General features: G+C 51.4%; 1 protein-coding gene across 1 annotated transcript in view; it reads left to right on the forward strand.

Annotated features, from left to right (window-relative positions):
* The window catches only part of EPHB1 (EPH receptor B1), an 84,131-nt gene that overhangs the window by 14,744 nt on the left and 44,202 nt on the right, over positions 1-25,185 (forward strand). The window contains exons 2-3 of the mRNA XM_071565999.1: positions 10,852-10,916; positions 14,746-15,427. Of these exons, the coding sequence (XP_071422100.1) occupies positions 10,852-10,916; positions 14,746-15,427 (747 nt within the window). The remainder of the gene's footprint in view (positions 1-10,851; positions 10,917-14,745; positions 15,428-25,185) is intronic.

Genomic DNA, 25,185 nt, shown 5'->3' on the forward strand with positions numbered 1-25,185 from the left:
TGGATGTGGGGCCAGAGCAAAAGACTGGGCAGGGTCTGCTCACAGGATGCTCTGCCCTTTCCAGTGACCTCTTGCCTTTGCCCCATCCCCTTCCACATGTGTGCATCTGTTGGGGTCACCATTTGTTGGGGTAAGGGGGGTGCTAATGACAGCCAGAAGAGATCAGGCACAGCAGCATCAGAAGGCTTGATCAGAAGGTGTACAACTTACAACTACTTTATTTTTAGTTACAGCTTCATCTTTTATCTACTCTTGTATCCAACATGCCATCACACTGTTGGTTAGTCAGCTCACCAGGCATAAATGGAAACATTGTACTGGCTCCAAGGTATCCCACATTCTATAGGTGGCTCCTGCTCCTTAAGGATGCACTCCAAACTGCTTTCCTTCAAGGATTCACTCTGAACTGCTCCGTATCAATCTCTTCATCAATTACCTCAGCCATCAGGAGATCCACAACCACACTCTCATCCCCACATGTGTGCATCCTGATGGTGGGGAGGGCTGGGCATGTGGTGGGGCTCTTTGCTGGGGCATCCCCAGGGAATCCAGGCAGAGCCTTTGCCCATCCCACCGTGTCCTGGAGGAGGTTTCCCCGTGTGCCGCCGTGGTGGCACAGATTTATTTCCCTTTGCCTCTCGTGCTCTTTGCCTCGTTTGCACTCGCGAGCTGACTCCATATGGTGCAGAAACCAGAGAGACGCTGCTCGGCACGGCAGCCGGTGCCGGGCTGGGGGAGTGGTGCAGGAGCCTCTTGCTGATGAGCTTTTGCAGCTTCCTTCGTTTGAGGCTCAATATTTGCACCTCTTCCCTCGCTGTGCTCCGGCAGCTGCGGGTGCGCTCGTCATCTCCAGCGGCAGGCGGAGCATCCCTGTGTGATTCCACTCTCACCCCGCTGCTTTCCCTCCTCTCCCCCTGAGATCCCAATTGCACAGTGATCTTCAGGATGCATCCCTGGACCAGAAATGCTTTTTTTTTAGTTCTTCTTTACTCCTGAAATTTTTGGCCAGACCCCTGGGGGCTTAAGTACAGGTCAGATGATGCCTTTAAAATCACAGGATCAATCTGGCTGGAAGCTGTTCTGTGCTGGGGACAAAAGTGAGGCTTTCCCTCCAGATTTTGGTGTCTGGTGGAAGCACCAAGCGCTCGGCTGTGCTGGGAGCAGTCGTGCCTGGGTGATGGGATGCCACTCACAGAGCTCGAGTGCCCTGACGGTGCTTGCTCAGCGTCTGAGCAGTCTGTCATGTTTGTGGCTCATGCAGAATCCCTTTGACATTTTAAAATAAGATCTAGTAAACAGGAGCTGGACGATGCCAGGTGCATCTCTGGGCACAAGGGCTCTCTGACAGCATGGCTGGCATTTCAGATTTAGGGCTCTATGAGACGAGTGTTTTTGTAGCGAGCGCGAAGCTTTTCTGGAGGACGAGGTCCAAGACAGTGACTCATCCGGAATCTCTAAAGAAGTGATGGTGTGTAGGGAAATGTAGGATAAATGTTTTGATTTTTAGAGTTTTCCTCATAGGCGGTGCCATCCTGGAGTGAGGCAAAATAAATCCAGCGGGGAAGGAGAGCCGTGGGGAAAGAGGGGACAGGTCTGGCACATTAATTCAGCAAAAGAGTGCACTACTCTACTCCAGCCTTGGAATTTGGCTTTGTAGGCAAGCACAGTGCTGCTGTAAGACACGTGTCAGCCTAGTGCTGGGGACATCCCCTGCAATCCCATGGCTGATGTCTTGTGTATCCAGGCAGGGAGACTGTGTGTCCTAATTCATCCTAGCACATGTAATTGCAGATGCTATTGATGTTTATGGCTGCTCTGTGTTCTCAGGCAACTAATTCTCTATTTAGAGTCTATGGTCTCCAGGGGGATCCCAGCTGATAAGGAGCCCACTTCCATGGAACTCGTTATGCTTCAATGGCCCTTATCTGTGAAATCTGAAATGCTGCTCTTATTCATTACTTTTTTCACCTCTTTTTGGAGTTCCTTGCTTTCTGATAGTGTGATGAAGATCAGGTTTCCCAGAGGAGAGCTCCTGGGGAATGTCCTTCTCTTGGGTGAGCTCACATCCATTCAGCCTGGATGGAGAACACCAACTGCAGCCAGTGCAGGTCCATGGATGCTGACCAAGAAGTGAGCTACAGAAAAGTAATTGGAAATAAATTGTTGACATCACTATCCAATAATGTTTGGTTTATCCTTAAGACTCTGTGCTCCTCTGGGATGTGTGATGGATTAGGGTCCTTGCTCCCTGTGCTGGTGAGATGGTTGTCCAAGCCGGGTGGTCTCCACCCAGTGAATCCAGTGATGTGAGGCTGCTGTGCCCAGCTTGTGCCAAAGCATACAAGCATGGCAAGGCATAGAGTGACCTCAGGCACCCAACCTTCAGCCTTCATCTGCTTTGTCATGTGCTCCTGGGTGGTGACAAGATGGATGCTGAAGACCAAATGATTGCTCTTCCCCAGTCTTCATTCAAGCCAGACCTTCTCATACCCTTTAGGTGGACCTTGAGTTGGAAGCTGCTCCTTCTCCTGGGTGGCTTTGAAAGCTTTTTGGAGGTTAAAGTTTCCAGGAAAGCCTCTGCCCATCCCGGGTTGGCTGAGTTCCTCTTCCACATCTTGTGGAAGATGAAATGAGTAAGTGCCAAGCTTGACATATGGTGATTTTCGGGGCAGGCTGCGGCGTTCAAAGATGTTTGCTGGCAATGCAGCCTTGAGAAAGCAAAGATGAGGATTTAAATGCATAGTGACATTGCTCTGGAAAACGTTCTCCTGAAAGGGAACCGTGGCATCTTCCAGCCCGGTTACCCTGCTCTGCTTGGTGGTATGGTGGAGGATCTGCATTCTTGGGGTGGCGGGGTCTGTCTTGGTGGGCCAGAGCATTTATTGAAGTGCATCCTCAGCCCTTGGTGCTGCTTGACTTTGAGTTGCCAAGCTGTAAATGATGATGTATGGCTGTGATCTGTGTGTATGGTGTGTGTGGATTTTGGGTGTCCGTGGCCTGTGTGCAATTATAAAAGGTATGATACCAGCAGCTGACTCTGTCATGACAGGAGCAAATGAGCTCCTTATGTTTGAAAACTTGTTCTTAAATCTTCAAAAATAGGTTTGCAATTTGGAACACAAAAGGTATTGAAAGCCCCATCTTCCCTCTCTTATCTTTCCATTTGATTTCGTCCTTTTGTTTGTTTTTTTTTCCATGATGGGTGCATTTTTGGGCAATTCTCTGTCATTTCCTTCCCTTTCTCTTATCTCTCCCTCTGCAGTTCTCTCTTTTTCCTCTCTATCCCTCCTCCTCTCCCTCCCCCCAGTCATTTATTTGCAGGCGGGTTGTCTCTTTGATTTACTGTCTCTCTCTCCTTGGTAGGATTATGATAAATGGATTGTATGGCTTCGGCTGAGCTTGTCCAACACCACGTACCCACGCTGGGTCAATTCCCTTCAGAGCATGAAAACCAAGGGGAGGTGCTGGGGCTGGGCCTGAAGGTGAAGTGGGTCTTGTAAACAGGGCTTGGTCCTTCTGGTCCAAACTTTGCATCACCTCCTGAACTTTTTCAGGCTGAAGTTTGGTTTGGGTTTTTCTCTTGTGTGTACACACATGGACGCTTGAAAAAATGGAAGCAGGTATTTTATTGGGCACTTTCAGGCACATCTACCAGCATATTTCAATTTAGTGTATCCTGATGTGGTTGTGTTTGGTGTGTGTAATTAGAGCGTCTCATCCTGCCGTCGCAGCAGGCAGCGCTTTATTGATAAAGTTGTTACACAGTTGCTGAGCAAACACCCCCAAATCTGAGCTTCATTAAGTTATGGCCTGCCCTGCTGCGATGCATCTTCATTGCAGGCTGAAATCCCTGCCATTGACGGGAGATCCCGGCGGAGGGCCTGGACTGTGCTGTGCAGCCACAGCTTAATGCATCCCATCACAAATTGACACAGCACGCTCCTCCTCGGCTCAGACATTCAATTCTTTCCCTTTCCAGCCCAAAGTGAGGGGTTTTTTCAGCCACCATAAATCTCCTCATGCTGGCAATGGTTGAGGTGTCTTTGGTGCTCCTCTTCCCCAGGAGGTTCCCTCACACCCTAAAACACAGGAGGACAATATTTGGTGTTGACTTGTTGTTGTTTAGCACATGCTCTCCCTCCTCGCCTGGGTTTGTTACTCGGTGGGTAATCCTTCATAACGAACCCGCGGGAGATTGATGGGGAGAGCTCGTTATGCACTTCTGGAGCAGTTTCACCGTCGTTCTGTAGCAGCAAAACGCACCATTAAAGGCAGAGAGCCCTGGGAATGATGGGACATAATTAGTTGCTACTGTAATATTTTTGATTGAAAGTGTGTAGGTGCTGGAAGCGGCTCTTTGGGAAGCTGGTGCTCTCAGGGAACTGTGGAGGGCGGCAGTGCTTGTCAGAGGGGAGAGGCTGGTCCTGCTCGTGCTGTGCCCACTTCTCCAGCGCCGTAATTAAACCATGTGGGAGACGCCGCGGTGTTCACGGCACGACAGGCAAGCAGTGGCGCTCCCTCGCAATTCCAAGCAGGAACCAAATGGGGAGTCCTCCAGCAGAAGAGACCTTTTGGATGGAATGTGTACCCAGCCAGAGCCCATGGACTTTGTGTTCCTGCTTTTCATAGAATCATAGAATTAACTAGGTTGGCAAAGACCTCCAAGATCATCAAGTCCAACCTTTGATCCAACCATCCTGCTTACTAGATCGTGGCATTAAGTGCCACATCCAGTTTTGCCTTAAAACCCTCCAGGAATGATGAATCAACCACCTCCCTGGGCAGCCTGTTCCAGTTCCTGATTACTCTCTCTGTAAAATATTTCATCCTAATATCTAACCTAAACCTCCCCTGGCACAGCTCAAGACTCTGCCTTCTTGTCCTACTTCTGGTCACCTGGGAGAAGAGACCAACCTCTGCCTGGCTAAAACCTTTTTCAGGGAGTTGTACCGAGCAATAAGGTCTCCCCTGAGCCTCCTGTCCTCCAGGCTGAACAATCCCAGCTCCCTCAGCCTCTCCTCATAGGACTTGTCATCCAGTCCCTTCAGCAGCCTTGTTGTCCCTCTGGACCTGCTCCAGCACCTCAAGGTCCTTCCTGAATTGAGGAAGGACCTGAAATTAGTTTGAATTTTAGGATATATTAAGAACTTGCACAGATGAACACGGACTGTGTCAGTGGGATGTTATGGTTAGAAGTGTGGTCATGACCTGGAATTACTCAGGCCACCTCCTGGCGTGTGCTTGAACCCTTCCATGGAGTCATAGAATGGTTTGCATGGGAAGGGACTTTAACGCCCATCCAATTCCACCACATGCCATGGGCAGAGTCACCTTCCATAGACCAGGTTGCTCCAAGTCCCACCCAACTTGGCCTTGAACTCTTCCAGCTTCTCTGAGCAATCTGTGCCAGGGTCTCACCACCCTCACAGGGAAAAATTTCTTCCTAATACCCAGACTGAATAGTCTCTTTTTCAGTTTGAAGCCATCCCCCTTGTTTTGTCACTCCAGGCCCTTGTCCACAGTTCTTCTCCAGGTCCCTTTAGGTGCTGAAATGCCAATGTAGGATCATCCTGGGGCCTTCTCTTCTCCAGGCTGAACAACTCGAATTCTCTCAGCTTTTCCTTACAGCAGAGGTACTGCCTCCCTCTGATCACCTTGGTGCCTCCTCTGGGTTTGCTCCAACAGGTCCTTCCTGTCCAGAACTGGACGCAGTGCTCAAAGTGGGATCTCACCAGAGCAGAGTAGAAGATAATTTCATCTGTGGGGAACAGTGAGAATTAAATTCAAATTATTCCCAGTGGGACTCTGCTTCCACTAGCATGGAGAGGTGTGATGGAATGGTGATGGAAGCCATGGTGCAACCTGGGCTTGGCTTAAAGTCATGACAGCCATGGGAAGGCAGAGCTCACGCTATCACAGCAGTTAAAGTTATTTAGCACTAGGTTTTGGAATAAAGTGTCTTGGCTCTGTTTCCCTATCATTTCTTTTCTCTGGTAATGTCACCAAACTTGGACAGAAGCTTCCCAAGCTGTGCAATTGCCTTGGGCTGATTTTGCTGAAGCTCTTGGGAGAGAAGGAGGGGGTAGGAGGCAAGCTTAGCATTTGTGAGCATGAAATAGAGGGGAAAATATGGTGCTTTCCTTATGGAAAAGAAGTCCTGCTATTGTTCTCCTTTTGAAAGTCACACTGTGGGGCCAGGGCTGCCCAGGGGATGTGCTGTGGGGCTGGACCGTGTGCTGACCCCATTGACACTTGCTGAGGCACATCAAGATGAGTCTCCAAAGATCCCACCAATGAAGCATCCTCTGCCCCTCTGGACCCCAGACCCGAGCCCTGTGCCTCCTGCCCCTCACTCCACAGCTGCTCTCCCATCTCCCCTCCTTCCAAAGACTCAGCTATGGGCACACACCTCTCTGCTCCCCATGCATCTTGGGGGGCTTATTTCCAGCCGCTGGCATCCTTTCCAAATCTCCCTCTACCCATCTGTTGTTATCAAGCCTCCTCTCTCCTTATTTTGCTTAATTTCTATCTTTTTTCTCTTGGTTGTCTTAGACATGCCTGTGTCTCTCTGCATATGCCCAAACATTTGCTTTCGAGTGCCTGAGGCTGCTTCCTGCCGTTATCTTCTTGCAGGAGCAGGAGAGCTGCTGTTCCTTGCTTTGGGAGCAGGACCATGGCCCCAGGGCAGTTATTGAGAAGTTGAGCACTCGTAGAAATTTCTTTGTGGCCTCCTTGAGCAGAAAATTTGTTGTTATATCTCTTTCCTTCCAGATGACAACATCAAAACATAATCAAGTTGTCTTGGTTTGGTTTGGCCTTCTTGCTTTGGTGTGTCTGTCCATAGCCAGATCCTGCTCCTTGCCAGGGAGGAGTCACACCTTTTCATGGCACTATTGGCATGAGCCCACCACTCTGGAGAGGTCTGAAATGCGGATTTCAGGCTGGGGATTTGGGAATGAAGCTCTGCATCCTTTTGGGTAGTCCAGAAAGGTTTTTCTGGAAGAGCCTTCAATCCTGCCAGGAAGGGTGGCTGGCAAGACCAGCTGGTGTGAGATGAAGGCTACTCTCGCCGAAATAACTTGTTTTTCCCTTGTTGTTGGAATGATGCCAGCCCATCCTTCGCTCCTCTGAGACGCAGCTTATCCTGCCGTGGGCATCAGCTCTGGCCAGGTTTGCCTGAGGGTGTGGGGAGCCTGGGACATCAGCGAGGCCTCCCTGGCTGGATCACACGAGTGCCATCACAGATGGATGCGCTGCTCGGCGCAGGGATGTGGTGCATTCTAATTGCTGGCATCTTTACTTGTTACGAGTGTAATTGTGAGTAGACGTTTGTTTTTGTATTGATAATTAGGGACTGGAACAGATGGCGAAGGCTTAGTTTAAAGTAATGTGTCCATTAAAGAGAATCTACTGTATACAGCTGAAGATTCTTCACTCTAAGAGAGCTCAGCTCTCGGTAGCAGAGCTCCTCTTCTCCCTAACGAGGGCCTTGGCCATTACAGCCTGGACAGTGGAGCTGCAGATCCTGGACACTTCTCCCAGCGAGTGATTTGAGCACCCCTGGCAGAGCCTCATGTGGGCACTTGTTGTGTCCACATACAGGTGGGCAGGCACGGAAGGAGTTGCTGGAGAGACTTGAGCAGGTGAGGGGCGGACAGTGTCCTGTGCACAGAACCTGCCTGGTGGGACTGGCTGATCTGAGAGGGCAGGTGGCACATGGATCACCCGGTATGGTTAACAATGCTGAGGCAAGGGGAGGTGATGTATCCCTGCAGTGACACCCCCAGGGGGTTTAATTAATGCCCAGTGCCAGATAACGAGGAGTGGTCCTCACGGAAGGATGAGGCAGGTGGGAGGAAAGATGCGAGGTGTCCGTGTGGCTTCTCCACTCATTAAGTACTCTCAGGCACTGAGCTGCACTAATCCCCTCGTTAGCAGGCAGAGCAAAGGATTTCCCTGCTTGTCCTTCCTTTGCCTGCTCCCAAGTGATGGATGGTTGGGGGGTGATCCTTGTGTCCCCCCACCTGTGGGGGTATTTTGCAGATGTGAGTGCTGGGATCCCTGTCGTGTCCTCTATTTCTCTGCAAGGACTTGGGGTCTGCAAACCCTCCCCTGCTGAAGGACAGGGCTCAGCAGCCTTAGCCCCGAGTAGCCTGTCCATAAATGTCCCACTGAGATCACGGTGTCACCTTTACATCCCAGAAAATGAAGTAAAATCCAAGGCTTCGTCCAAGAGGAAACTGGAGAGGTCAATGGGAAGTTGCTGAGCCGAGCCCTTCTGGTGCCAGTACCTCTGCAGTCACAGGGTTGGGTGAGCTCAGCAGGGATTTGAGCTGGAGGGGGCAAAGTAACCCTTTTATTTTCTGTAACAAAACCCCCAAACCCATCATTTTAACAGGTTATGGATCTTTTTGTCTGTGGCAGTAGTCTTTGGGAGATAGGGCAGGACCTGAGCAGGTCTTTGGAAGGCCAGACTGTCAGTCAACTTTTTGCTTTGCAAATTGCTTTGGAAACATGGAGCCATGGAATTCCAAGCATTGGCCACAAAAATTGGATTTGTTACCTAATGTGCAACAGGCCACAGTGTCCCCTTAGGACTCTTGGAATATCCAAAGTGAAAGCTTTACTATGGCTCTTTTCCATTTATTCATTTATTGTTAATTTATTTCTCGATTTATTTATTTCGAAGTTTCCTGCTTTGTCATTGCTGCTGTGCCTTCTTGCCTTCGTTCCAAAATGTGGAGCCTTTGGGGAGGGAAGGGATGAGATTTTGGGAGGAGTCCTGGTGAATGTCACCTTGGAGCAGAGCTGGTCCTCGCGTGCTGCCGTCCCACAGGGCAGCTGTTCTTTATCAAAAGTGCATTCCTCTGTCAAACCCTGGGGAAGGAAGCTGTAAGTGCGTGGAACAGGAAGGGAGATGATGGAGTGAAAACCCTTGCTGAATAAACCCTTGGAAGAAGTGCCCTTCCTGTAAGGGAGCGTGTCCTTATTTATCACAGGGTGGATGAACCAGCCCTGCTCCCAGCCTGGCCATGCTCCCTGTGACACCCAGTTCTCCACTGCCTCAGTTTCCCCTGTGTGGCACAAGGACATTGTGGGGGAGAACACCAAGGGGTTTAGGGGCTCTCAGAGCACCCCTCCCCATGTACCTCACTGGCACGGGGCACTGGGAGGCGTTTGCAGGACTTGTTGCTTCCACCTCCACATCCATTTGTCCTTGGACACATCTTCCTGCTCACTTGAAGGGCCATAGCAAGGGTTAATGGCTGTTTAATTAGAGGCTGGGCTATTGGGAAGGGAAGGAAGGTTTGGAGGTCGTAGGATTAGAACCTTGCAGGAGGTCTGGAGCACAAGCCCCCAGCCCCATTTTGACAAGGGCCTGGAGTGACAGAACAAGGGGGAATGGGCTTTGCACTGACAGAGGGCAGGGTTAGATGGGACACTAGGAAGAAATTCTTTCCTCTTAGGGTAATGAAACCCATCCCTGGAATTGTCCAAGGCCAGGTTGGACAGGGCTTGGAGCTACTTGGGATAGTGGAAGGTGTCCTTGCCCATGGCTGGAACGAGGTGAGCTTTAAAGTCCCTTCCCACCCAGACCATCCTGTGATTCCATGATTCAGGGCTGGGGAGGAGTTGCAGGTGGGATACCTCATTTTTAGCTGCCTTCTGCCAGATGGAGAGGGACTGAAACTGTCTAAGGTGACCTGTGTTAGCGTGAAGGCCACCAGGCTTTTCTCTTTCCCGTATGGAGCAGGAGTGAAGCGTCTCCTCTCCGAGGGCACTGTGAGCAGGAATAGCCTGGCACCATGGAAAGCAGAGGGGCTGTGTGTTTTGAACCCTCCTGGCAGTGTCACAGCAGCATCCTGGGGCTGGTTAGAGGTGCAGAAGCTTTGACAGCTCCCAATTCCTTTTCACTCTGTCTCTGGAGGGGCTGCCTTGCTCTCTGCATTGGTGCCCACGCTCACCCCTGGCAGCCAGGCCAGGCTGGCAGCTCCGGTGGGGTTTTGGGAGAGGGAGAGTGGCAGGGCGGGGAGTTCCTGGTCACGCTTCTCTGGCTTCCCATCCCGGAGCAGCCGGCAAAGGGAGGGGTTGGAAAATTAATAGGAGTCTTGTTTCCCGCTTGTGATTGCTGGAGCAGGCACGGAGAGATTAAAAGCAGCAGCCCGGCGGCAGCTCAGATTCCTGGGCTGATTTTTATTTCCTGACCTTTATTTCTCTGGACACACCCATTTTCCTGGCGCTGTGAAGCTGCTGTGAATACCTGGGAGCGGGGGGGAAAGGGGAGGGATGGGGGATGCTCAACTGTGCCAGCGGCACCATCTCCTCCTCCTCCCGTACGGTGGGGACGCCGGAATCGAGGAAATTAATCTGCATGTCTGCTTGCTGCAAACAAATAAATAAAACCTGGAGGGTTTTCCCCATCTGTTTCTAGATGGTGTTCCTCTCACTATTATTCTTGTTGTGTTTTGTTGTGGTTTGGGTTTTTTTTAAGACTAAAAGTAGGAAGTGATATGACTGCATGAAATACACCCTCCTTCAAATTTTAATTTCTTTTTTGGTTGGTAATGGTGTTTTCCTTTCCTGGGTGTGGAAGGGTCAGAGCTGCCAGTGTGGGCTGGATTCAGGCCATGACTCTTGGCAAAGAGTCTTGTCCTGCACTGTTTGCTCTGGAGTGAAGCTGACCTGAGTCCATCAGATGTGTTAGGGCTGCTGCTGTTGGATTCCTGAGCACTCCAATAGCATGTGCATGGTCTGGGAAAGCAACTGAACATTTCTGCTGCTCTGTGCTCATAATGTAATCAAAAGCCGAGGGAATAACTAGTTTACTTTCTGTTTCTTCTGTTTCCTCAGAAACTTTGATGGATACGCGGACGGCGACGGCCGAGCTGGGCTGGACCGCCAACCCACCTTCGGGGGTAAGTGCTGCTCATCCAGCTGATCCTTACATGATCTGGTGGGATTCCTGCTTTTAACCCTGCTATTAATGGGGTTAAAATGCTGATGTGGAGCTGTGAAAGTTGCAATGAGAACTCAATGACCCACATCAGGTGGGGGCATCGCTGTCCTGAGCTGCGTGGCTGATCCAGGCTGAGTGTCCCTTCCCTGAACCAGTTCTGGGGTCTTGGTGAAGATGGAACTTGTCTCCATCTCCATGTTCTCTCTGTCCCCTCCTGTCCTTCCTGGTGAAGGGTCTAGCCCCATCATTGCTCTCCATGCCCCTGCTGGTGCCTTCCCTCTCCCTGTGCCAAAAGGCTTGTAATTAGGAAACATTAGCAGGCTCCAAACAGCCTTCATACCTGGAACATCATCTGTAATTGCGCTCGGCAGTGCTCTTCCTTGGCTATTAATGTCACTTTTATGAAGTAATGAGGAACAAAACACCCTGAGGCACTTAAAACATCTTTTTTATATAATATGAGTCTTTGAGGAATGGAAGCATAAAATAACCTGACTCACATTCTCCTGGCAGAAAAAGTGAGAGATGGAGCTGAGGGGAGAGCTGGTGGATGGGCATCACATTGGGACAGGCAGGCTGGGAGCAGCAGCAGGGTCCATCCCTGGGGACTCCAGGATGTGGCACTGGAGTGGAAAGCATGCCAGGCTGCTTCTTTGTTAGGGTGTGACTGGCTTGGCCAGGTCTGCAAAAGAAATGAGGTTGCACACTGTCACCGAAGCTGAACCACACATGCAGCGGACACAGAATCCACTCCAGGCGTGTCAGAGCCCCTTGAAATGGGAAGCTTTGCTGCTGAATTGCTTTGGAAAAAATCTGGGCCTGGATAAATTGCTGGGAAAATGCAGGAGGGGCACGTGCAGGTGATGGAGATGGGATATTAATAGCTGCCTGCAGCTGCTGTTGCTGAAAGCCCATGCAAGGCTTTGTAGGCTTATGTTGTAAAGCACAGTGGTCTCACCCTCTGTGGAGCAGCAGAGTGAAGCCCCTCCCAACCCCCATCCCTGCATCCCACTGTGTGCATCCCTCGGCACATCCTTTAATCCAGCCAACTTTTGCTCCTCTGAGAGTTCCTGGTGAGGCTTCTCCTTTACAGGAGTGTGCATTAGATCTTCCCCATTGTATTTAAAATGCCAAGTCCTTTATATAAAATCATACAGTCATGGAATCCTTTAGGTTGGAAAAGCCTTCTAAGACCATCCAGTACAACTGGTCCCCCAGCACTGCCAATGCCACCACTGACCTGTGTCCTCAAGTGCCACATCCAGATGGTTTTTAAATCCCTCTGGGGATGGGGACTCTGCCACTGCCCTGGGCAGCTGTGCCAAAGATGGACAGCCCTTTTTAGGAAGGAATTTTATGCAGTCTAAACCATCTCTGTTGCAGCCTGAGGCCGTGCTCTCTCCTCCTGTCCCTGTTCTCTGGAGCAGAGCCTGACTCCCCCTGGCTCCCCCTTCCTGGCAGGGATTGCAGAGCCAGAAAGTCTCCCCCCTGAGCCTCCTTTTCTCCAGGCTGAGCCCTCCCCAGCTCCCTCAGCCACTTCTGGTGCTTCAGCCCCTTCCCAGCTCCATTCCCGTCCCTGGACACGTTCCAGCCCCTCAATGTCCTTCTTGTAGTGAGGAGGTCAGAACTGATCCCAGGATTCCAAGTGTAGCTTCACCAGTGCCCAGCACTGAGGGATGGTCACTGCCCTGGTCCTGTTGCCACACTATTCCTGATAGGGAGAGGGGTCCTGGTTGCTGCTGGCACATCAGCTTCTTCTCTCAGGCTCCTCTCATCTCTATGGGGATTTGATGAGCCACTTCTCCTGACCCTGTGGTTGCCATGGGCATGGACTCCATGCAGCCTTTGTGTCCTTTTGGGTGGTGGCATCTCCCCATGGTGTGACTGTTCACCCCAGCTCACAGATTTGCCCTGTGGCTCGGGGGGCTGTTGGTGTTCATGCCATGCCAGGGCACAGTGCCAGCTGGGCTGCAGGGACTGTGGTCCCTGGTGTCTGGCTGTGGCAGGATGTGGGCTCTTCTCTCCCTGACAGACGTGCTTTAAATCTTAGTGGAGACAGAGAACAACATTGACTTAATCCCCAGCACCCTGTGAATTATTTAGTAGCATCTCATCAAAATGATGCATTTGGCGCTGTTAGAGCATCGATGGCAGCAGCTGCTGGCACTGTGGGTCCTTCCAGCCACGGGGACCTGCTGTTCTCCGTGCCCAGTTGCAGGAGTGCTCAACCCAGGGGATGCCCAAGGCAGCCCCAAACCCTCGTGAGGGTTTTCCAAGGGGCAGTTCACGTCCTTCCTAAACACAGGAAACCCTGAAGTGCAGCAGGATCTGCTGGCAGGTTTTGGTTCTGAGTTTTGAGGCTCTGAGGTTTTCTAGGATGAAAAGGAGGATTCCCACAGCAAGGATGGCAGAGCCAGGGGAGCAGTGTTAATGCTGGCAGAGAGCTCATTGTCTGGCGTTAATTGGATGTAGGGCTGTAATGCAAAGCCTGGGTGGGAAGGGGAAACAATGCCAACCCCCTCAGTCAGGGAGGACTGTGCAGCTTCTGCTGTGAAAAGTTGTCTGGTAATGAAGGGGCATTGAATCCACATGCCTTGTTGAGGGAGGAGAGGAGGTTTTGCAGTGCTTTCACAACATGGAATGAGAAGGAAGAGTGCTCAGCTGGATGCAGAAGGCTTTATTGCTGGTGTGGTAACCATGGCTTAACAACAATGTGCAGCCTTGAGCTGTGATCTTGGCTTAAGCTGAGCAGAGCCGAGTAGGTGGACCTGGGAGCAAATGTTCTGCCACACTTGTTGGCACTGCATAGAGAGCCCTGCTTTGAAAATACAATAAAAACCTGCATTTTGTTACATCAGGGCTGTGGTTTACAAGGGGGAAAGCTTGGGGAGGAGTTGAGAAACATGGTTGTTCAGAGGAAAAGGGAAGAGGGCAAAATCTGCGAGGTTTCAGCGTTGGTTGTGGTGCTTCAGCTCATCAGGACTCGGTGTGATGGGGCAGGCTGGCATCACCCGCCGTGCCCCCATGTAAACACAGGCCTGAGCGCTGCTCTAACATTGCTCCTGGAAATTATCCATGATACTGAGAGCGCTGCTTAAAGATTGCCATATGAATAATGCTGTTATGAGGAGACTGTAAACATGGATTAGTTAAAATGAATGGATTATGAGGCTGTAAATCTGTCTGTAGGACTCTAATGCCATCATAGACTATTCACAGTTTGCCGCTGTCCCTTAATTGAAATTGTAGCCTGGATTATATTAATGCCCTTCTATAAATCGAATTGCAAATCTATATTCCCTCTCTCCATGGCAGTAATGTTTTATTTAGTTAGTTTTCTTTGCCGGGGGAAATGATCCCGTTGAGTCGGGAGCTTGGGGTCAGGCTCTCCAGCCCATGTGCTGGCTTGGGCTTTAATGAAGCTGTAGGCTGGTGTCCTGCCTCCCTTCCCCTCTCCAGGTGCCTGGACAGTCCTTCATCCCATTTTGACATCTTCTCAGGGCAGTTAAGGCAGTTCACAACATGGAAAAGATGTTTTTGCATCAGTTGGGAATGATGGGGGGACGCATGCAGGGGCAAGGAGGTGAGGACTTCTGGTGCTGGCCAGGTGGTGTTTCTGCATGTGCATCACATTGTGTGTCCATAACCACGTTCCTAGTCCCCTTTGGAGCTTTGGAATTGTCCTTCCAACCCTGCCCAGTGCAGGGTGAGCAGCAGCTCCGCAGCTCACTGGGCACCACTGGTCCCTCTTTCTCCTTCTCACTGCTCCTCCCTTCTCCTTTCCACAGTGGGAAGAAGTCAGTGGCTACGACGAAAACCTCAACACCATCCGTACGTACCAGGTGTGCAACGTCTTCGAGCCCAACCAGAACAACTGGCTCCTCACCACGTTCATCAACCGGCGCGGCGCTCACCGCATCTACACCGAGATGCGCTTCACTGTGCGGGACTGCAGCAGCCTCCCCAACGTCCCCGGCTCCTGCAAGGAGACCTTCAACCTCTACTACTACGAGACAGACTCTGTCATTGCCACCAAGAAGTCCACCTTCTGGACAGAGGCACCCTACCTCAAAGTGGACACCATCGCTGCTGACGAGAGCTTCTCCCAGGTGGACTTTGGGGGCAGGTTGATGAAGGTGAACACAGAAGTGAGAAGTTTCGGGCCCCTGACCCGCAATGGCTTTTATCTGGCTTTCCAGGACTATGGGGCTTGCATGTCTCTGCTGTCTGTCAGGGTCTTCTTCAAGAAGTGCCCCAGTGTGGTGCAGAACTTCGCCATCTTCCCGGAGACGATGACGGGAGCGGAGAGCACCTCCCTGGTGACAGCGCGCGGCACCTGCATCCCCAACGCCGAGGAGGTGGATGTGCCCATCAAGCTGTACTGCAACGGCGACGGGGAGTGGATGGTGCCCATCGGCCGCTGCACCTGCAAGGCTGGCTACGAGCCGGAGAACAACGTGGCTTGCAAAGGTAAGGCTGGCTTTGGGCAACGGGGGGCATTCATTGGGTTAAGTCAAAATGTTTGTCCCCATACAGGCTGTTTTGAGCAATGTCTGTTGTGGAACTGGCTCTGCGCCGTTTCCCTGCCCTCGAGTGGTTTTGCTCAGGAGTTTGGGAGCCATGGTCAACCTATGGCTTCTTGGACTGCTCTGGTCAGTGGCCAGACTCGGTGAGGACGCGGCTGCTGGTGCAGCTGCCACTGCCATCCTGCTGGAAGCTGCCTCTGTGATTTGGTGCCTTCAAAGTGCTGCTGGAAGCCGCTCACCGGCTGAGCCACTTTCATCTGCCTCGTTATGTCCCCGGCAGAGCTGCGGGAGCCGCGGGCCCGACCGCAGTGCAGCCACTCCGAGGCTTGGCGTTAATTGGGGTTTGTTTTGCTGGGTTTTGGGTTCCCCTGCCTTGCCACCAGCATGCTGCTGCCTGCAGTGCTGCAGCGTGGGGCTGTAAATAGGAAAACAGTGCTCCCTGCTTTTCCTCTCCTTTCACTGATGAATATTTCCCAGATGCCATCGGAGAATTATTTTTTTTCTATTGGCTGCTGTTTCCTTCTCCTCTCCCAAATTAAAGTTTTGGTTTTTCATGCTGCTTGAAAGGAGGGAAGAGGGGAGGGCTTTTTGCATGAGATGTTAACCCTGTTTCAGCAGTTCCAGATGGGTTCTAGAAGGTCAGCACTGCCAGAACAAGGAAAGGTTGAAAGAAGGAGAAGGTCACAGGTCCGAAGGGCTTGTTTTGGGGTTGCAATGGGAAAGAGGTTTGACTTAGACTTCTTTTGGTGCAGATGGTGGCAATGTGTGTAGGACCAGGCTTGGTTGTGATGCTCCTTGGAGTGTCCACCATGGTCTTTCTTCTTTACCTCTAACTCTGGATATGTGGAGATGGCTAATCTGGGATTTGAGCTGTGGAGAAACTTGTTTGCTGGTTTGATTTACAGCTGGGGACTTGTGTGGCTTTTCACCATCAGAAACCTCATTCCCCACCTGGCTAAGGTGGGGATGGAGATGCCTTCCCGTGCCAGGGTTGTGACAGCTGGGAAACCACCAGAACCCGTGCTCAAGCAACATGGCTGGTGGATCCCTGTGAGGTTTGTGGTTGACCCTGGAGGTAGTTTTGTTCCCACCAGGAATGGTGTATTCCTGTGAGAAGCTGAAGTGCTTTGTCAGAGGGAGGGCTCTTTGCAAACTGGAGCGTTTCTGGCGAGATGTTCCTCTGCTGTTGAATTAACAAATGGAACACGCACATGGTTTTATGGCAAAGTGACATTTTCTCATCATAGGGAAACAAATACTAATTTTAGCTAAACACTGGAATTGGGAGATAATGCAATTTTGCCAGAAATGTAGGAGAACAGTGAGAATGTGAAACTGCCGCAGGTTTGGGTGGGGTTGACCTTTCTATCCACCTCCAGCTGGGGTGGTGGGGGAAGTTGAGGTCTTGAGTACTTCTAACTCCTGGGAAGAGTGTGATGCACCTACTCAATGCTTGTAGTTTGGGCCAGGGTGGAGGATGGAGGACAGCAGGACACATGAGGGACATGGGAGCAAACCTGCTGGGGTGGGTGTTATACCCTCTCTGTGGCTTTTTTGTTCCCTTTTCTTATGCAAACCCCAAGGGTTGTGATGTGCTCATGCCATCAATGCTGCACTGAGCAGACCCCAGGAAATCGGGTATGTGTTGGATTTTCTGTGCTTTAGTGCCTGTCTCCAGCTGTGCTCCCACTCCTCTGCAGTGCTGATGGTGAAGGAGAAACTGCCGAGCTCCTGGTGAGCATTTTGCCTTTGCATGGGGAGCACACTTTGCATTTGGGCTCCTTGAGGGGAAAATCAGGGATCCGGGCAGCTCTAAGAGAGTACAAATATCCTTTATGGGTTGACTGGCAGCATTTAGGATCCTGAAAGGCACTGAAGTACGCTGTGGGTGCAAGGTAATCAGATGATTAAATGGCACTGAGCGTGTCTCTGATGACAGGACCATGCTGTTTTGATGATCCTGTGGATGCTGGTGCAATCCTGTTGGCAGAGCAGGGCCCCAGTAACTCTCCTTTCCCAGTCCTGTGAGAATATTTCCCAGTTCCCATGTCAGGAGGACAGAGAAAAGGCAGGGACTGCATGTGGAACCTGAACATTTGCAGGTTGTAAGGAACCCAAATCCAGTACACCCACCAGCCTCAGGAAGTTCACTAGAACCTCTCCTAAAAGGTTGATCCAGGGCTCACATAAGGGCTGTTGGAAAATTATAGACATTTGAGTAAAAATCTGACCTTGGGTTGGACTCAGCTCCTTGGTAGCTCGTTGGCCATCCAGCTCTTCCTTGTATCCCCCAGGACCCTGGTGATGGCAAGGGAAGACCTGAGCCCACCTCTGCCCTTCCTTAAGGTCAGTGGGCAGGTGGCACATTACAAAGTTTAGAAATAATTGTTCCATGGTTTTCTGTTTGACTTTGTATTCTCTGAAGGGGTTGCATTCCCCTGCCTGCTTGTTCCCACACGGGTGCTGCCAGGGTCACACCCTGGGAGCTCCTGGGAAGCACATGCTCCTGGCATCTGCTCCAGGCCTTCATCAGCCTGAGATGAGCAGCTTAACAAGCCTGCGGGACTGGTCACCTTGGGGGAAAAAAAAAAAAAAGATAAAATCCCGCAGTATTCGAAGGCCGAGGAAATGGGCTTAATTCCTCTGCGGCAGGGAAAAGAATCGGGTTGAATTGTTCAGCTCTCCCAGCTCCTTCTCATCCCTCACCCCCTGGGACAGAGGCTGTGCCTGTCATGGGGCTGTCAGACCGGAGTGGGTTTGTGCTGACAGCCGAGCTCGGGGCGCTCAGGGAGTCATTAACACCGGCTTTTATCGGCACTTACCCGCTGGTGGGAGGCACAGGCACAGCGCCATCCTCATCAGGGGCACTTGGAGCCCCCCAGAGATTATCCTGGTGCTTTAGGATCAGGGGGATGGGGGTGTTTCCACGCGATGCCAAGATGGGTGTGGGAGGGAGGGGGATTGTCCTTCTCGATATGCTCCATTGTTTGATCCCATCCCAGGCTGGTTGGGATTTGCCACAGACCTCCTGGCACAGCTCTCAGCTGTACCCCAAACCCCAGTGGACTGTCTGCCCCATCCTCTTGGGCACCTCGTGCCTGTGTGAGCAGTGGGTCAATGGGAACTGGAGGCTGTTATTGAAGCCAGAATGAATAATTCATTTGGTGCCGTGGCCCACGCTCCGGTCGGGCTGATATTAAATCCATTCATCTTGCTCTGCCCCATCCCTCAGCCCTGCTTTATGGCTTCCTTGCGTGGTCAAAGGGCAATGCATCATCGTGCTGGGGAGGAGGTGGGAGGAAAAGCAGGAGTGGGGATCACTGGGAGGCAGAGGAAACCTTGGATGAGCATGCTGGGTGGATTTCACTTGTGCTCCTCAAGGAAGATAATTAAACCCTTTCTCAGCTGGTGTTTGACTCTGAAGCCTACGATGGCAGGTAACCCCTCACCAGAATGCTGGCAGTTGTGGGTCTCTCTACTTTCATCCCTTTTGACTTTGAGGATGGGGCACTGTATTTGTGTCTGCTGGAATCACACTGACTTTCTGCTGGAACCACACTGACTTTCTCTGCCCTCCCCACTGCCAGGTGCTGACTGGGGTGCACAGAGCAGGAAAAGGTCTGGGTCTAAACCAGCTTTGTGCTGAATTTTTATGTTGTACATATAAGCCCAGGGGGAAGGGGTGTGAGAGCAGTCCTGCTGCTTCCCAGATTTGTCTTGCTTTTGATTTTCCCCTCCTGGCAGATTCCTGTTGTAGCCTGTTTGGGAGTCTCCAAACTGCTGCTTTTCGGGATAATCAGCTGGTCTGCTTGCTCCCAGCAGCTGGAAATGTGAGCCAGCAGAGGGGCAAAATGAAACAAACCCCCACAAACTAAGGACAAAGCTGGGCTGTGATGCCCGTGGTGCAAGGGTTGCTCCTTGAGCATCCTTGCTCCCAGGCATCCCAGGCTTTCCACAAGGCAGATGATTCCCTACCCCATCCAGATCCCCCCATCCTTTTCCATCTGTTGACTGACATGCTGGGCTATGCCCAGCCTTTGCCAAACCTCTGTATGGGTTTATTCTGGTCTCCTTCATCCCTTTGGTTTCTGTGTCTCCTTTCTCCTTTTGTCCTTCCCTCTCCTGCATTGTGTGTGGAGGGCTGGATTTGGGAAAGGGGCAGTAGAGGGGAAATGTCCCACCTCTTGAATGCCAAGGAGTGAGTAGCTTCCTGCTGGTCCCCCATTATCCTCCCTTCCCACTGAGCATCCTCAGTGATAATTATTGATTTCTTCTCCTTAGTCATCACAGAAGATTAGATACAATGGGATTTATAAAGTGATTTTTAAAAATAATAATTAGGAACATTTTGTAATTAGCAGTAGAGCAATTTGCTAACACTTAAAACGAGGGAAATGTCAAGTTTTCACAATCAAATTGTTGCTTGGGCTGTGAACGGTGTCTGATCCCTGGCTGTGCCCTTGCCTGCCTCTTTCCTGCTCTGTGGTCCAGCCTGATGCCCCTGTGCCATGCTGGGGCACCCAGGAGAGGTTTTTTTGGCTGAGGAAGGTGGTGTTGGTTCTGTCCCATGGGTGAATGGCAGCAAGGGATGTCGTGGGGACCCAGGACCCTGCCCTGCTGTGCCTTGGGGTGTATCCATCCCACCCCAGGGTGCTGCAGCTCCATGCCCTGATGCCTGGGGCAGGGCGAGCACACCAGGCATTGCAAGGGCTGCAGAAAGGACCCCTATTTTGCTTTTTAGGGTGGTTTAGTTTTTTATTTTTAGTCCATACTGCTGGTCCATGCACTTCCTCACAGCTGGGAAGTATTTTGGTCACTTCTCCACACCTCCAGCATCTCACTCCAGCTTCCCTGTCCCAAAAGTGATCTCTCTTTGCACATTTTCTCCTCTAAAACAGCAGGGGAAAAACAAAATGGTAAAAAGAAAATGTTTGCCCTGTCCTTCTCTCCCTCCCCCTGCCTTTGAACTTGGTTTAGCAGGGCTGCCCCTTTCTCCCTCTGCCTGCCCTTGGATTGGGTTTAGCAGGGCTGCCCCTCTCTCCCTCTGCCTGCCCTTGGGTTGGGCTTAGCAGGGCTGCCCCTCTCTCCCTCCATCTGCCCTTGGATTGGGTTTAGCAGGGCTGCCCCTCTCTCCCTCTGCCTGCCCTTGGGTTGGGTTTAGCAGGGCTGCCCCTTTCTCCCTCCCCCTGCCCTTGGACTTGGTTTAGCAGGGCTGCCCCTCTCTCCCTCTGCCTGCCCTTGGGTTGGGTTTAGCAGGGCTGCCCCTCTCTCCCTCTGCCTGCCCTTGGGTTGGGTTTAGCAGGGCTCAGGATGGGGCTGGCAGCATCCCAGAGCGGGGCAGGTGCTCCCAAGGGCTGGGGAGCCTAAAGACAAAAAATAAATCATTTGACTTAAACCCCATCAGAGATTCTTCAAGTTCTTTCCTGGGGACCAGAATGAGGCCATCCAGTTTGTTCCAAAGCCTCTCCATCCCAATCTGCTCCAGGGGACACATGGCTGATGCACCTTGGGGTCTCTGCCTGGCACCTGGTGCAAGGGAAGCTCAGCAGCTGATGCTCATGGTGCTTTAAGTGGTTTTCCAGGGAAAATGTTTTCTCTTTGGGTCTAGAAGTGGGATTTGAAGCTTTCCTCCTATCCAGGGGGTGTTCTGTTCCAGGTTTAGCTGAGCCACAAACCTCCACCGCTCAAAATGAGCCTTTTCCTCCTTTTTTTTTTCCCCTTTTGTTTTCTCTTTTGGCACAATATCAAGTTTCCTGCCCCTCTCCCATCCTGCCTCAGCCTAAGCCGCTCCCTCTGCTTGGAGTGTGCTGGGAAGTGGCAGATCTCCCAGCTCTTCCCGAATCCTGGCGCTGATGCCGGAGGGATGGAGGGATGCTCCCCTTTGTTGCAGGGGCTTTGCCTTTCCCTGGCAGCGATCTCCCTGCTTCCACCACTGGGTGGAACAGCCAGCCCAGTTTTACCACGGCCACACTGCGAGGAGAAACGTTGGACTCACCAAGAAAACAGAGAGAAAAAGAAGAAAGAGTGATTTTTCTGAAATTATGCATTAATGAAGACATCCATTAACCTCCATGATAATTTTGTGAGGAAAATGTCCAGGAAAACCTTGTTAACTTTTTTCTAATGGGTGTGATGGGTTTTAATGAAAGTCTTAATTAGATATTATTAGCCAAAATGTGCCTCTTGGTGCCTCCAGGCCCTTTTCATCCCCCAGAGCAGGGATGGGTGAGGTCCTCATGTCCTGGCTGCTGCTGCAGAGGAGGCTCAGGCACCACAGCCCCCACTCCCTGGCTCTGTCCTCAAATAATCCCTGTGATCCAGAGCCCTCCAAAGGAGAAATGAAGGAGAAACCTGGAAAATGGCCTGAGGAAGGCATGAGCAGAGGCCAGGTGGGTATTGCTGACTTTCCTATTGGGCTTCCCAAGCCAGACCTTCACTGCTGCAGTGGCCTTGGAGGGGATTAGGGAATGGCCCCTGAGCTGCAATGTTGAGCTTTATTTTCCTGCTCATCATTTTTTAATTCCTTAAATGGTTCCATGGGTTGTTTATATATTTCCCCTCCCCATTGTGAGGACTTTTGAGGGTTATATTGATTCCAACTTTAAAGAAAAAAAAATTCCCACTTGATTCCTCCTGCAGAGTCTTTTCATGAGCCTCTTTATAAATCTGCTTCCAAACCCTTGGCTTGTTAGTGATCCAGTTAGGAAACTTCCTGTAGTAACTGAAGTGCTTGGGGAGTTCAGTTTTTGGGGGATATTGGGGTGCAGAGCTCTGTGTGCACTTTCAGGGGCTGCCACGGGCAGGGATCCATGAGCATCCCTGCCATGGTGGGGATGTGAAACCCACCCCTCTCTCCCAACCTCATCCACTTTCCCAGCCCAGAGACCTGGTTCTCACCCTGCTGCCATCATGTTGAAGGCCCTTTGCTCTCTGGCCGGAGCAGGGATTGTTCTCCTGGACAATGGGAGAGCCGCAAGGAAGCGCCGGATCCGGCCCATGTCCGGCACCCGCATTGTTTCACCCGTGTTTGCAAACAGCCAGCACCTGGCAAACCCAGTGACTCAGCCAGGGATTTTGAAAGCCTTTCTAAAACTTGTTCCTTTTGGGGTTTTGTTGTTTTGTTTTTTTTTTTCTTAAAGTCACGAGAGGGCTCCTTTGGGAAGGGCTCTGGCCGGCGCCGTTCTGCTGCTGTTCACTTGCCAAGGGGTGGGAGTCTCACCCATGTTTGGGGCTGTGCTGCACCCTGCAGCTCATGGCAAGGTCTTTGGGTGCCAATCTCTCTCCCAGCAGCATAGTAATAATAATTGAAAAAACAAAAAAAGAGGTTTTGGTCTTGGCTGGGGAAGGGGCTGGAGCAGCAGGAGCGGCTGAGGTTGCTGGGGAGGCTCAGCCTGGAGAAAAGGAGGCTCAGGGGGACCTTCTCTCTCTCTACCAGCTCCCTGGAAGAGGGTGGTAGCATGGGAGAATCAAGTGACAGGAAGGAGGAAACAGCCTCATGTAGCACCAGGAAAGGTTTAGGTTAGATATTAGGGAACATTTCTTCACCAAAAGGGCTGTTGAGCCCTGGAACAGGCTGCCCAGGGAAGAGATGGAATTGCCATCCCTGGAAGTGTTTAAAAAGTGTGTGGATGGGAACAGTTGGGAACAGTTTAATGGTGGGCTTGGCAGTGCTGGGCTAACGCTTGGAGTCAATGACCTTAGAGGGCTTTTCCAATCTAAATGATTCCATGATTCAATACTGGTAATAGAATGGATTGTTTTCCCCCCCAAGCTGTGATATCATTCATCAGCACTCTCATGTACAAGGCATGATTTGGAAGCTGAGCTGGGCTGCAGTTGGGCTTTGCAGGTCTCCTGCAACTTGTGTTTTGGGAAACAGACCTTTGTTGATGATGTTTTAGTGATTGAGAGACCCATCGTGTAACGGGCTGTGGTGAAAAGCCACGGACCAGGTTAAAGGAGTTGCTCTGCTTTCCCCTGGCTGTGGGAGGAGTTTTGGATGTGCCAGCTGGGACACTGCAGAGGAAGGATGGGGCCCACCAGGATGAGGGAAAAGCAATCAGCGCAGATACTGAGGTTTTAATTTTCTCCCCCTGCAAAGGCCGTTGTGCGCCCGGGCGGTGACAAATGGAGCGGTGCCGTGGGTGTCAGCTCTGAGGGTGTCAGGAGTGGCCATTTGTCATGCCTGGTGCCTTGGCTCTCCGAGGGTGTGTGGAGAGCAGGAGTGGGGCGATTAAATCACAGCGTTGCTCACACACTTCAGCAGGGCTCTGGAGGAGCCATGGGAAAACCCATCCGTCTGCAGCCAGTGCAGCAGAGGCACGGCCGAGAAATGATCCACGCCTCGGCTGTGGGAGCATCAAACCAGAATAAATGTTCTGTTGTGGGCACCTCAAATTAAGTTCTGCACCCACTGCAGGGGGCAATGGCTGTTACCCATCTCTGGACTCCCCAGGGAGCCTCACCCAGCGGGCAGCAGCTGAGAAAATATGATTAATGGCATGGGGCGAACTGCATCACTTGGTTTTTGTGTTCATACCTGGGACTAGCCTTGTAGCATATTTACTGTGTGAGGATGGATTTTAGGGAGGAGAGCTGTGGGCTGGAGTTAGAGCTGGTCACCTCAGTGCTCTCAGTGTGGCTGCATCCTGCGTGAGCATCACTGAGCTACCAGTGGCAGCATCTGGGATAACACTGTTCTTGTCTTGTCCCAACTTTTCCCTCCCTGAGACCTCTCCCAGATGATGCTCTGGTTGCTGCAGGCAGAGATTTGCCACATCCTTGCTGTTTTGGGGGGAGTTGTGAAGCCTGGGGCACGGTATGTGCCACACCAGAGGGCTCCAGCATCAGGTCTCGTTTCTGGACTTTACTGCCTAAAAGTTATCTGTAAAAGCAGGGGCATCCTGGGAAATTACAAGCTGAATTTCACCCAGCTTTGTCAGGTCTGCAGCCCAGAGGGTAAATTACCTCTGAGGTGAGACATGATACTGAGTTATGTTTTTATTTTTTGCTGTATTATAGTACCTATCTGCATCCAGGCTCTGCAGACCTACCCTGGCCATAGCTTTGGGATGGGTTGATGCACATTGGCACATGTGCCCCCTCTGTGGTGCAGAGGGATCCAATGGGAGCAGGGACTACTTTGATGCTTGTGGGTTTTGCTCTGTTGTAAAATGGAGGATTTGAAATGGTCCTGGGCCCAGCAAAAGGCTCTCAGGTTTTCTGGGGGTTTCCAAGGGCTGTTGTTTTCTGGCTAAACCCAAATCCCCAAGTTCCAGCACAGGCATCTGATTCAGCACAGCAGGAGAGGGGGTTGGCAGTGCTGGGCTGAGGGTGACAGGGTGAGACCTGGAGTTATCACAGATCTCCTGCTCCATATCGGATCTGCTCCTGAGCTCTTAATCATGTGTTATTATTGAAGACAACTTATTCTTAGAGAGCCCAAGGTGCAAATTATGTTTCACAGCTAAGAAAAGCTTCCAGAGCTGCCTACATACAGTAAATCCCTGCAATCTCGTGTGGCTTTGACTTATGTGGAGCAGATGTTGAGGATGGAGGAGACTAACTCCTTTTGCCCTCTTGTTGCTATCACTGCCGTGGGACATGGCTGGAAATTCCAGCAGGGAGAAGCTGTCTGGGCTCAGAGGTGGGGTTAGTGGGTGTTGTCCCACCCTGTAGCTTTGGATATACCTCCTGTCCCTG

Source organism: Pithys albifrons, chromosome 11 (genome assembly GCF_047495875.1).
Source record: "Pithys albifrons albifrons isolate INPA30051 chromosome 11, PitAlb_v1, whole genome shotgun sequence".
In the NCBI taxonomy this organism is placed as follows: Eukaryota; Metazoa; Chordata; class Aves; order Passeriformes; family Thamnophilidae; genus Pithys; species Pithys albifrons.